The 12663-nt window shown below is 54.0% G+C and overlaps 1 protein-coding gene across 2 annotated transcripts; it reads left to right on the plus strand.

Moving 5' to 3' along the window:
- Window positions 1-4066: 4066 nt before the first annotated feature.
- VPS25 (vacuolar protein sorting 25 homolog) lies at window positions 4067-11625 on the plus strand. 2 transcript variants are annotated; one of them, XM_075911494.2, is made up of 6 exons: window positions 4067-4222; window positions 5140-5285; window positions 8585-8638; window positions 9581-9669; window positions 10248-10323; window positions 10930-11625. In XM_075911494.2, the coding sequence occupies exons 1-6, from the start codon at window positions 4176-4178 to the stop codon at window positions 11040-11042; spliced, it is 525 nt and encodes a 174-aa protein (XP_075767609.1). In that variant the 5' UTR covers window positions 4067-4175; the 3' UTR covers window positions 11043-11625. The 2 variants fall into 2 exon arrangements, with proteins under 2 accessions (XP_075767609.1, XP_075767608.1); XM_075911493.2 differs by lacking the exon at window positions 10930-11625 and adding an exon at window positions 10472-10923.
- Window positions 11626-12663: the final 1038 nt, after the last annotated feature.

A 12663-nucleotide genomic window follows, 5' to 3' on the forward strand; every position in this document is an offset into this window, starting at 1 on the left:
GTCGGAGACATACCCCCGCCCTCCCGCTGGGCAGTGCCCCCTTGGTGCCCTATGACACAGTCCTACTGGGAGTTGGCTGCAACTTGATTCTGTGTCCCCTGCAATTTGTGGCCCTGAGTAGGGCCTCGGGGCTTTCAGGAGCCTCTAGTTTAGGGCCGGTCAGTGGGCCACAGGCCTCTTGGCCCCCGGCACATTGCTGAGACCCCACGATTCCCTCTCCTGGATAACAACACGGAGCCCAGCCGAGTGGCCCTGGGGAGCTGCTGATGGCCTCGTGGTACAACGGGGATCCCTGATTGCCTGGCCCGGGTCCCTCACACAAAGCAGGGCCGGGTCCACCGGGGCTGGAGCAAGCCAGGCTCCGGGGTCAGACTGGGACCAGATTCCCTTGGAGCAGTGCAGGGAGCAGGGCCCTGGGGTTCGGAGAGAATCGGTGCCACCTGAGGCCGGCGCAGGTTACTTGTGGGCAGGTCTGTGTGTGCGGATGACCTGGTCTCGCCTGTGACTAGCTGGTTTGCTTAGACAGACAAGTCTATGGCAATCACCACACGCGAGTGTGTGAGCATGTGTGTATGAGTACACGTGTGTGTGTGAGCGTGCGTGTGCGCATGAGTACACGTGTGTGTGAGCGTGCGTGTGCGCATGAGTACACGTGTGTGTGTGAGCATGTGTGTGTGCATGAATACACGTGTGTGTGAGCATGTGTGTGCATGAATACGTGTGTGTGTGTGCGTGCACGCGCGCGCATGAATACTCGTGTACGTGTGTGTGAGCGCGTGTGTGTGCATGAGCACACGTGTGTGTCCACCTGGCAACTGCTAGCCCGCCTGTGTCTGCAGGAGCCCCAGCCTGTCGGAGGAGGAGGGGGCTGCCCTGGAGCTGGCTCTCCAGTCTGAGGAGCCGTGCGCAGTAGCCCAGACTGGGCCTCTTCTCCCTGGTGTGCTCCCTGGCTGAGCTGCTGGGCAGCCTACGCCCTGGAAATGTTCCCGGTGTAAATGTCAGTGCCTCCTCCACACCGAGCGCGGGGGGTGTGGCTCAGCAGGCCTCTCCTGTCTGCCTGGGCTGCTGCCAGTCTGGGGGCACCCGGAGCCAAGCGGAAGGGAGCTCCCTGCAGCAGAGCCAGACCGGGAATCAGTCCCATTCCCGTGCGCAGCCTGGCCCCGGTTTGCCATAGGCCCTGGAACATGGGGGGTGTGGCTCCAGGCAAGTCCTGTTCCAGCTGGGCCCCTTATTGGCTGCATCCACCCATTGCTCCTGCAGTCAGTTCCCTCCTAGGGTGCCAGGAAATAGCGCAGTTGCTAGGGTCCAGGTGTCGGGTGGGCTGTGACTCCCTGGCTTTGTTCCCTACCACTCCCAGCCTCTCCAGGCTCCAGGATTTGCCCCTAATGCCAGGGCGCAGGCCACCGCTGACCAGGAACCGCTCTCTGAGGCCTCCAACTGGGCAACAGGCTGCCTCCTGCCCAGCAAGGCAGCAGCTCGTGCACAGGAGGGAGATGAGGCTGCCTCTGCCGTTCCCTTTCCTGCCCGGACAGTCGGGGAACAAAACCCCAGGGCCTCTACCTGGGCGCTTTCCTTCCTCCTCTTGCCCGTGAACAGAAGTGCTGTGGGATGGGAAGCCAGGGGCTGGCCAGGTCTCTACAGCTCCCAGGAACTGTGCCCCTTCAGGAAAGCCTCTGCTTAGTGGCCATGGTGTGAGCCCTTGGGCAGGTGAAGGGGGAAGCTCCCAGCGGGCGTCTCCAGAGGGCCCTCAGTTGTTCTGCCACCTAGCAGTCAGGGCCCGGTCTGCCACAGGGCATGGAGTCTCTCCAAGCTGGGCCCAGCCTGTGGCACCCTATGTCCCACTCCAACCCGTTCTGATCTCAGGGCAGGGCTCCCTGCTAGCATCTAGCTCTTCCCAGAGTTCCCGGTCAAGGTGCTGAGGGGAGTACACATGGCTGCTGTCAGCCCCTAGGCACGTAGCTTGCTCTGGGGTGCACAGGCCTGCAGCAACGACAGCTTGCAAGGGTCCAGAGGGGCAGAATGGGGCACTGACTGCTCTGCCCTCCTCCTTTTTCCCAGGGCCCGAGTGCAGCCCGCACGGCCACCGCACTGAGGACAGGGACAGACTCCTGCTCCCAGGAAGCTGGTGGCATTTGCAGCCTAGGAGAGTCACATATAGCTTCCCTATAACGCCTCCGCCGGCACACGCCTGGCCCTCAGACAGTGCCAGGCATTGGCCAGTCTCCTCACTTTCCACCCCCTCTGCCAATGTGTGAGCTATGCTCCAGCTGGGAGGACAACGCTGCCCCCTACTGGCCAGTACACCCCAGGCCCTGAGGGGGGACAGCAGCTCCCAGAATTCTTACCCTTGCTGTATTCCCCTTCCCAGGAGATCTGGAGGCCTGGTGCTGGCAGGAAAGGAGCCAGATGGCAGGGAAAGGTCTGAGACATGCAGCTAAAGGCACCAGAGGCACAGGGCAGTGAGAGGCTGGACTGAGAGGCTCTGAGGAAGGAGCAGGGTGAATGGGGAACCAGCCACAGGAATCCATGGGGAACCCAGAACCAGCCACAGGAATCCTAGGTCTGTGCAACAGCCTTTGGGGCACCTGGGATGAGGCCATGCTGGGATGGAAATGCTGGGTGTATTCACTCCATTCCAAGCACCTGGAGGGGCCATCCCTCCCAATGCCAGTCACTGAAAGCAGGTATCCCTCCCGCATGACACCAGAGGACTTTATGAGAGGGAAGGAAGCAGCTGGGACTTCATGAAGGGAAGGCTGGGAAGGAATGGTGAATGGGGTGGGGGACCCAGAGGCACCTACATGGTTGTGGGCAGAGCTGGTGAGATCAGTTTGAAAAGTGCCCACCTGCAACCCTGCCATTGCTCCTCCCTGGGATGGTAGCTGTCCCATCACATGCTTGTGCCACTGGGATAGGGCTGCTAGACAGAGAGACCACATAGGGTGACAGTAAATGTAAATAGAGAACAGTCTGCCAGTGCCCCAGGAATGGAATGGCTCTGCAGCTGGGCCCCTACTCCCCACCCCTGCTCCTGCAGCCAGCCACTGGGATGGGTCTGGAAGTTCCTGCAGCTGCATTGGTCGGGACCAGAGAAAACCTCAAATCTGAGGAGACATCCTCTTCCCGGGCTACGCACAAGCTGATTTCTAATCCCAAGATGCTCATCAGCTCATTGATGTGCCAGGCCAGGCCCCCGTGCCGGGATCCAGTTATGAGACTGATGTTCGGCACAGTCACCCCACATGGCCACAGCTAGGGCCTCTCTCCTCGCCCGCAGCTCTGGACGACCCTGTCTCACATTCCCCCGCCACTCCCACCCCCCAAGGATGAGCCTCTTGATGACCCTTCCAGAGCAGCTTTGGGTGCAGATCTCAATGCTCTGCTCAAACATAGTGATAGAAATGTAGCCGTGTTAGTCTGGTGTAGCTGAATAAAAAAACAGGACTATGTAGCACTTTAAAGACTAACAAGATGGTTTATTAGGTGATGAGCTATCTTTGTAATAGGTACGGTAATTAGATTCTTTATTCAAACTCAGGCGTAAAGTGTCGAATTTAAGCATGAAGGACAGTTCAGAGGATTCTCTTTCAAGTGCAGTCTTAAAAGGTCTTTGAAGCAGGATGCAGGTAATCAGGTCGTTGAGACAATGTCCTTTCTGGTTGAAATGGCAAGAAACTGCTTTTTCTTTGTGATCCTGTCTAATATCTGCTTTGTGGGCATTGGTCCTTTGGCGAAGTGTCTGAGACGATGCGTGTGCCCTCCCGCCGCTCCCAAGCGGTTGGCCCCGCCCGTGCTGGGCGAGGGAGGAAACGGCGGCCAGCGAGAGGGGATGGGACGTAGCCAAGATCACTGAGCAGGCTGCAGACCCCGGACGCCTTTGGCCTTGCATAGCCCGTACCCCCACCCGCCTCCTCCAGCCATGTGCCCCCAGCAGCCCCTGGCAGGCCCAGCACCCCGTGGGCCACCCTGCGCTGAGGGGAGTTTCCAGGGAACACAACTGGGCTCTGCGGGGTTGGAGAGGCCTTGAGCCCATCACCCTGGCAACGGAGGGGAGGGGGGGGGCCGGAACGGAAGCTGCCCGGAACCTTGCTTCGAGGCAGCGGTCGAGCCGGAAGCAAAGGAGCGCGGACCGGAAGTCGGCGAGGCGGCGGTTCCGGGTTCGCTGGGCGGCGGCGATGAGTTTTGAGTGGCCCTGGCAGTACCGCTTCCCCCCGTTCTTCACGTGAGTCCCCCGGAGCCCCCCGAACTGCCACCGGGGACCCCCCCAATCTCCCCTGCCAGCCCCTCCCCCCCCGGACAGGTCCCTTCCCCCCCCCCCCCGGGCAGGCCCCTCCCCCCCTTTGAGCCCCCAGGCCAGAATCGGGCCCGTGGATCGTGACCCTGGGCCGCCCCACGCCCGGGCCTGCTTCCCGCTTCCCGCAGCTGGGGGCTTTGTGCCCCCGGGGGGGCTGCAGCCCCACCCCGCCTGGTGCATGGGCCCGTGTGGGGGAACCGCTGGGTCACTGGCCACCGGCCGGTTCGTGACCTGTCGCGGGGCGGCACCACGCGGGCCAGGGGGCCTCTGGAGAGGGGGCCTGCAGGAGACTTTCTCGGGGATTCATCGGATGCTGTAGCTGCTGTTTGAAGCGGCGGGTCCCACCGACCTGTGATGCCGGGTCGGGGTCCCCCCAAATCCTGCAGCCCCGTCGCAGCAAGAACAGTCTCCGCCAGTCAGAGAGCAGAGGGGGTTTATTGCTCCTCCGGGATACAGCACCGCACAGACGTGATATTGCTACAGGAGTCTGGGCCAGGATGCCTCAGATCCCGTGGGTTAGGAACAACAAACCTCCCTCCTTTGTTCCCTGCCTCCCGTCAACCTTCAGACAAGTTGGGTCTTTGCCTACGTGACTTAAGGCAACCGTCCTGCTGGGCAGTGCTACAGGTACCAGCCAGTAGGGGTCAACCCCAGCCCACACACAGCCACCAGTGGTTGACCAGCGGGTATGGCCTGCCCACTACATCACACACCGTCATGGGGAGGTTTGCACGCAGGGCGGCCCGTCTGGCTGCCCTTGTCATCCCCTTAAGCCTCTTTAACCCCAGAGCCTGCTGTGCCTGGAGCCCGGTGTTGACTGGGAGCGCCTCTGTGTGTGTTTCTAGCTTGCAGCCCAATGTGGACACCCGGCAGAAGCAGATGACAGCCTGGTGCTCCTTGGTGCTGTCGTACTGTCGCCTCAACAAGCTGTACACGATGACGGTCCTGGAAGCTCAGGAGAGTCCACTTTTCAACAACAGGAAGCTGCAGCGTATCCTTGGCGCTCGTGCTGTTTCTTTGCCTGGGGTGCCTGGTAGTGACTTTAATCTCAACCAGCAGTTTGATGTGGCTTTTCCTCACTCTGAAAAGATTAAAAAGCAATTGGCAACCACTGGAGGGGCTGGGATCAGGATATGCTGAGTGGCACAGTTCCCTACAGCAGTAGATAGCTGCTGTGTCTGGGGCTCCATGAATACAACACAGGGTCTCTATAACAGCCAGAAGTGACAGTTATAGAGCAGAACTGTTTGTAACATACACATTTTTTCTAGGTAAACATCTCTACCCCTTGGTCCCAGACCAGCATGCTCGTTCCTGTTGTTAGCACAGCAGCGTCAGGCAGTAAATAACATTGTATCAGCAAGGGTAGGGTGTTCCCCCTTTGAGGAAGTTGTCTCTGTGCTGCTGTCTGCGTGGATAGTAAACCTCATAAAGAGTCCATGTCAAAAAAGGGATTTTTCTAATTCCCCTTTCGAAGCCTGGCCTGAGGGAAAATTGGATCCTGGGTGAATTTGTATTTTGTAGCCATTGGTGCCTGTGGGTGCCCCATCATGCCTTGGCTCCCATCACCTCCATGAGCCTCTCCTTATGCTTAATTTGTTTTGAAAGAGGTAAGTGGTTGGGTGGCCAGAGAGCAGCAGCTGCTGGCTTGATACCCTGCAATGAAGGCAACACCGCAGAAGTAAGGGTGATGTGGTGTATCGTGCTTCTGCACTGCCTCATGGTGCCTAGTAGGAATGTAAAGGATTCACCAGTTACCCAATAAGTATGGCCCTTACCAGCATGCTTGCCAGGGTAACTGGTTAACCGGCCTGGCCAAAGCAGGCTTCTCCCACCCAGCCTGTGGTGCTGCTCCAGTCCAGCAGGGCCAACTGCGCCATGCTGTGGGTGGGGAGCGCTCCAGCCCAGCCTGGATGGTGCAGCCCCTACCTGTGGTGTGGTGCAATGGGCCCTGCCTGACCCAGCTGATGCAGCCCTCTGCCGGCGATATGGTGTGGCAGGCTTGGACAGGCTGGAGCAGTGCCCCCACCCATGTCCCAGGTTTTACATCCCTCGTGCCTAACTCTGAGACTGCTGCTCAAAGCAGGCTTTCTTACACTGTCATATAGGGACTGCATCTTGCCGGAGCCCATGGCCATCCGGCAGTTTTCTAGCCACTCCTGGCTCACCAGTGGTGCCATTTCAGATTTTGGTGGGAGGGGAAATGTTAGCCGTGATTCCAAGACTACTTAGGCACCTGAAAACTCTAGGTCAGTGGTTCTCAAACTGTGGGTCAGGACTCCGTTTTGTTAGGGTCACTGGGGCTGGCCTAGAGGTGCTGGGGCCAAAACTTGAGGGCTTCACCTTTGCTCTCCCACCTGAAGTAGTGAGGTTTGGGTGTTGGTTTTGACCCCCCATTCCAGGGCAGTGGGGCTTAGGCAGGCCCAGGCTTGTATCCCCTCCTGGGGTCATGTCATATTTTTGGTTGTCAGAAGGGAGTCAGTGCAATGCAGTTTGACAACCCACTGCAGGATTTTTTGCAGCTAATAACTTAGTGCTTCTGCCAGCTAATTTCTATCTAATTCCTATATTAAAAAAGAAAAAAATATATGCACACACCAATGAAAGCCATATTTGTCAGGAGATAAAACAGCAAGATATTCCCAATCCTCAATGTAGACGTATCAGTTTTGCAGCTATAACACAGATATCAGAAACACAAGTTTGATACTTTGTTCGCTATCTTTTGTAGAGATAAATAAAAATAAAACCTGCTTGCATTTTGCTTACTTTCTCTAACAGAGACTCTGTGTTACTGCCATTATCTACTCTGTTTTAGTCATTTTTTTCTCACTCCACTAAAAACATATTTACTTAATTTTAACATGCATTTTGTCTATTTTATTAAGAACAGGAATTTATTTTTCTAATTAATTTGGCATTGATTTTTATCAATCACAGTCATGTATCTGACTCACCTTTGACTTCATCATGACTATTACTATCAGACTTAAAATTTCATTTAATTGTGTATGAATTTTAAATTATTGCGCAGTTTGAAAATAATGACTTTCATCAGCACAGTGTCTGAAGTTACATGTTTAGTTATTTATTTTTTAACTGGCACTGTTAAGGTGAGTACAAACTAAATTTACAATCTAGACAGACTACTATTTGATTATACCATTTTAAATAATGAATGACAAAGCACAATATGCTAATAAAAGTAATAACAATAATTACTCCAGCCAGGACAGGTTAGACACTTAGCATTCACTACTCAAAGAATTACATTTAAGCTTAAAAACATAAAATTGTGAAAGCCACAGACCCTTCAAAAAACTAACCTCATAGCATGCTAATCCTTAACTGAACTTTGAAAGAATAAAGTGACAGAGAATCTAAGTGCCTTGTGCCTTTTGACAGGAAGTCCCAAGAAATAACAGTAGTAATAGATGTTTGCGTGAGAATGTGTGTGTGTCAGAGTGCTGTCTTTTTAAGCAGAGCACTCACCAATCTGAATGTTTATTTAGACAGCAGCGGCCACTCCTAATCCAGAAGCATAACAAAGACAGGCTCTCCCTCCCCTCCCTGGCTCATTAGGGACTGGGTACACAGCACACTGTGAAATCAGCGCTCTGTGCAGCAGACAGGAGTTAGACTCTTGGTCCTGAGCAGGTTGGCCAGGATTGGCTACATGGTGTGAGAAGAGGGGCAGGAGCAGCAAAGGCTGCAGATGGCGTGGAACAGGGCAGTGTGGGCCAGAGGTCCCCTGATCCTGAAGAGTTACCAGCTGATCCAGCTGCCCCCCATAGCTCAGGTCATCGGTCCCCCTCTCCAGATGCTGCCACTCACCTGCCTGGCTGCCCAGCAGGCTCTCAGCAGGTCAGGTGAGAGATGCCGCATAGTACACCTCTGTGTTGTGCATGTGCCCATCTGAGCATGGTGTCCCCCGCCCTTGCCCACCCTAAGTCTGGCCCTCCCTTTTCCTCAACTTTCAGCCCGGCTGCTCTGGATCCCAGAGGTGCTACATTTTGATGGGAATGTGTGTTTGGTTTGTCGGTGGTTTGTGAGGCGCAGTGGAATCCTTGGGATGAAAGATGCCATGAAAATGTTATGTGGACTTGTGATTTTAAGCTTTGCTTATTTCAGTTATGCAGAACTATGTCAGGGTATGTGTTGCTTTCTGTTCCTTCCCCCAACCGGTTCCTGCTGCGAACCGCATTAGAGATGGTCATCTGTCTGACATCGTCCTCTGAGCTTTGCCTGTGCTGCCAAATTGCACTGAATGGTTCCTTAACCCAGAACCAGGGAAACTCCCCATGGAATCCATACAAGTTGTGTTGGAAGAACTCAGGAAAAAAGGTGGGTGAAAACCTCTGCTGAATTGTCTGTGGTTGTTTGTGTGTGCCTATGCTGGGTGTGTCAATAAAACCTGTGCCCAAAATCCCTCCTAGAGTGGACAATCTGGCTGTACGACTGTCCCAAAACACTCCTGGCATGGACTGTGTCACTCCTTTTGGAATCTCCTGGTGTTCTGGTTGTTTTTCAGTGTTGTCTTTATTTTCAGAACTCCTTGTTTCTTTCCTTATGGAGAATTGCAAGCCACAGCTCTGGAAGAGCTAGGGTCATAAGAACATAAGAACGGCCGTACTGGGTCAGACCAAAGGTCCATCTAGCCCAGTATCCTGTCTGCTGACAGTGGCCAGCACCAGGTGCCCCAGAGAGGGTAGACTAAAGACAATGATCAAGCGATTTGTCTCCTGCCATCCCTCTCCAGCCTTTGACAAACAGAGGCCAAGGACACCATTTTATCCCCTGGCTAATAGCCTTTTATGGCTCTAGCCTCCATGAAATTATCTAGCTTCTCTTTAAACTCTATTATAGTCCTAGCCTTCACAGCCTCCTCTGGCAAGGAGTTCCACAGGTTGACTACACACTGTGTGAAGAAGAACTTTCTTTTATTAGTTTTAAACCTGCTACCCATTAATTTCATTTGGTGTCCTCTAGTTTTTCTATTATGGGAACTAATAAATAACTTTTCTTTATCTGCCCTCTCCACACCACTCATGATTTTATATACCTCTATCATATCCCCCTTCAGTCTCCTCTTTTCTAAACTGAAAATTCCAGTCCAGGGGGAGGAGAGATTTTTTATTTGAATGTGGGGGTGGGTAGGAAGTTGACGTGAGTGACAGGATGGGGTGGCGCTGGAGCTACGGACATGCAGAGCATCCACCTGTAATGAGAGGTGTCCTTCTCAGCTGGGGGCCTTTTGGTAAGTCCACCCTTTCCATTGTGTTTCAGGGAACCTAGAATGGTTAGACAAGAACAAATCCACTTTCCTGATCATGTGGCGGAGACCAGAAGAATGGGGAAAGCTCATCTATCAGTGGGTGAGGTTGTTACTGTTCAGCGCAAGGCCCCATTTCTGTGTGTGGGGAGGTGGCTGTCATTTCAGACTCAATGGCATTGCTGATCTGACCTTTCCCCTGCAACTGGCCCTTTCTAAAGCCAGCCCCGTGGGCAGATGGACACTACCAAAGAGCCTGGATTTGTGAAAAACGGAACCCTTAAACGTTGGTGTCCTGATTGCACACTGCCCTTTACCTTTGTGGGTGCCATTTCCCTCTGCTGCAGAGAGGTGTCGGGCCCTTGCAGTTGTGTGAAAAGCTGTGAGCTGCAACGAATACACTGTCCACACCCATCTCCTAGAGAGTGTGGTTCAGACATTCCTCTCCGTGACACGAGTTCTCGTAAAACTCATTAGAGATGGAGAGACGGAATAAAGGAGGGGGGTTAGCGACGGGCACTGGATTACTTTCTCCACAGTCAAATCTCCTTGTTTGAGGAGTTGGCTTGTTTGCCCACTAAATACTGAGTAGGTGCTACTCCATTGAAATGGAGATCCCTGCTGGGAACATGGTCTGTAAGACACAGAAGCGAAGCTCTCGACTTGCTCTTCTTTTCCCAGGTGTCTAAGAATGGCCTGACCAACTCCGTGTTCACGCTTTATGAGCTGTCCAATGGAGATGACACGGCGAATGAAGGTAACAGCGCATCTCGTGTCCTGGGGCTGCTTGCCAAAGCACAAGCAGCCTTGTAAGAATAAATAATTTGTGCTGCCAGGTGACTGTTTTAAACGGTGAAATCTTTTTCAATGGCCTGTAGTCGCTGCATGCGATCTCTGTGTTTTAGGGCTCACGCCAATCACCACCGAGAAGCGGGGCTGTAAGTCTTATTCACAGCCTGCCCGCGATTCCTGTATTGCAGTGTGCGTGATCCCTGCCTGTCTCCAAACCTCTCTCCCTTCTCCATGCCAAAGCTCTGGTCTCTTGTTCATCTGGCTCCCGGGGGGTTGAGTTTTCTTCCTTGTGGGATCTGCCTGGCTCGCTTGACGCTTTCAGGTCTGTGCTGAGCGTTGCGTTGTCTGCTCCTTCTCTGTTTAACAGCTCTGTTTCCGAGGCGTCAGTGTAGTGGGCGATGGCAGTGGCTTGGATTATTTGTTGCTCTTCGTTTCACTCTTGGGGGCCGGGAAAGGTGGTCCATGGGGCACCTCCTTGTTTGCCTCCATTACTCGCAGGCTGCCGTGCGTTGGGGCTGAGGTGTGATTCTTGTGGCTGCTACTGACTGAGGGTGTTTCATCCGTTCCCTAGAGTTCCATGGCTTGGAGGAGTCCATGTTGCTTCGTGCCCTGCAAGCCTTACAACAAGAACACCGGGCTGAAATTATCTCACTCGACGATGGCCGAGGCGTCAAGTTCTTTTAACAGGCACCCCCTTCTTTCCCCCTCTCCTCTGACTGCTAAAGCATTTCCAGCTTGAAAGGTTCAGTCTCCAGGCCTACCACTGAGCAGTGACTGGAAGCCGCTGCATATTCTGGCTTTCTTGGGGCAAGGAGAAGCTGCGAAGCCTTCCGGAGACGTGACTTTTTCTTAGACCTCTTCAGAGATCTTCTGTCTTTCTCTTCTCCCTGTCGATTCTGTCTGTCTGGGGAGTTCAGGGGGCTTTAGGTAGATTCAAAGGGAGCTGCTCCAGGAATGACACGGAACCACTCCAGTTATTGAGCTTGGCTCCCGTGAAAGTAACTGAAGAGCAGACGCTGGCAAGCCAATCACATGGCTCTCCGGCTGGTGAGCTGAGTGTGGTGTTCAAAGGGCAGATCTCTGGCCCCTGTTCTGGTCACAGCATCAGGCTCTGCCAGCCCCTACTGCATCGCAGAGCGTGACGAGCGCGGGCTCAGGCTGATTCCCGCAGAAGAACAAGAGGCGCTCACTGTGAAGCAGACTGTGGTGGGGGTGGTTGCCTGGGGATTCCTTTGGCATAATTAAACAAAGGTGTATTTATAGAGCAGCACCGGGTGGTTTTTTCGCTTCATCGTTAACGAAACTGAGGGTTGCGTTTCTGTCAGCCTTACACTGCGACTCTGCCTTGAAAAGGCTGTGAAGATGGCCAAGGATTCCCAGCCATCTGTCTCCCGGATTCCAACCCCCCTGATCTGCCTTTGCGAGTGAGAAGATGTTTTTCCTACGTGCCAGCCCCAGAGACAGTCTGGGCCCTTTTCTCCTCATGTCCTAGAGCAACGATGGGCAACCAGGGCTCGTGAGCAGCCTCCTTTATCTCAGTGGGCTGCAAGATTACCATGACTGAGACAGTCTCTTGGGATAAGGTAGTTTTGCTCACTGTGCTTGGGTGCCTAGAATTTGTGGGATGTGCTGGTTGAACTGTAGCAGCACTTTGATTGGATGCAGAGGGCACGCACGGCTCTCACAGTGTTGAGTGTAATCAGCCCACACACCTGCCCTTGCTTTAAGTGCGTGTCACTTTAGTGTCATGGTGAATTAGCCACACTCAGCCGGCCAGATGGCTTGACCAATGTGGCTAACTAGCCACACTCAACTGGCCAAATAGCCACATGTGGCTAGCATGTTGGACACCACGGCTTTAGTAACACCGGTAGGAAAAAACGGATGCAGATGAAAACGGGCACAATCCAGCAACCCTGTGCGTGGTCAACGGTAACAAAATGTCTCATGGGCCACACACACAACCTGATGGTGCCGCATTGGGGCTGCAGGTTGCCCACCATTGCCGTAGGGTGTACAGGGCAAATATTTGCTTCAGTGTCACCTGCGCTGCCCTGCCTGTGGCTAGAGGGACAGGCAGGTGTGACAGGGCTGCTTTACAGCAGTGGTGCATAGTGGGGGCCCGTCTACGCAGCAGAGCTAAAGCCGAAATAAGTGACGCAACTTCAGCTGCGTCAACTGCGTCGCGGAAGTTGAAATAGCTTAATTCGGCTTTTGGCGCTGTCTGCACAGAAGGAAGTGGAAGGAAGATCCCTCTTCCTCTGACTTCCCTTACTCCTCGTGAAACGAGGGTTACAGGAGGCAG

Source organism: Pelodiscus sinensis, chromosome 29, assembly GCF_052426305.1.
Source record: "Pelodiscus sinensis isolate ZL-2025 chromosome 29, ASM5242630v1, whole genome shotgun sequence".
Lineage (NCBI taxonomy): Eukaryota > Metazoa > Chordata > Testudines > Trionychidae > Pelodiscus > Pelodiscus sinensis.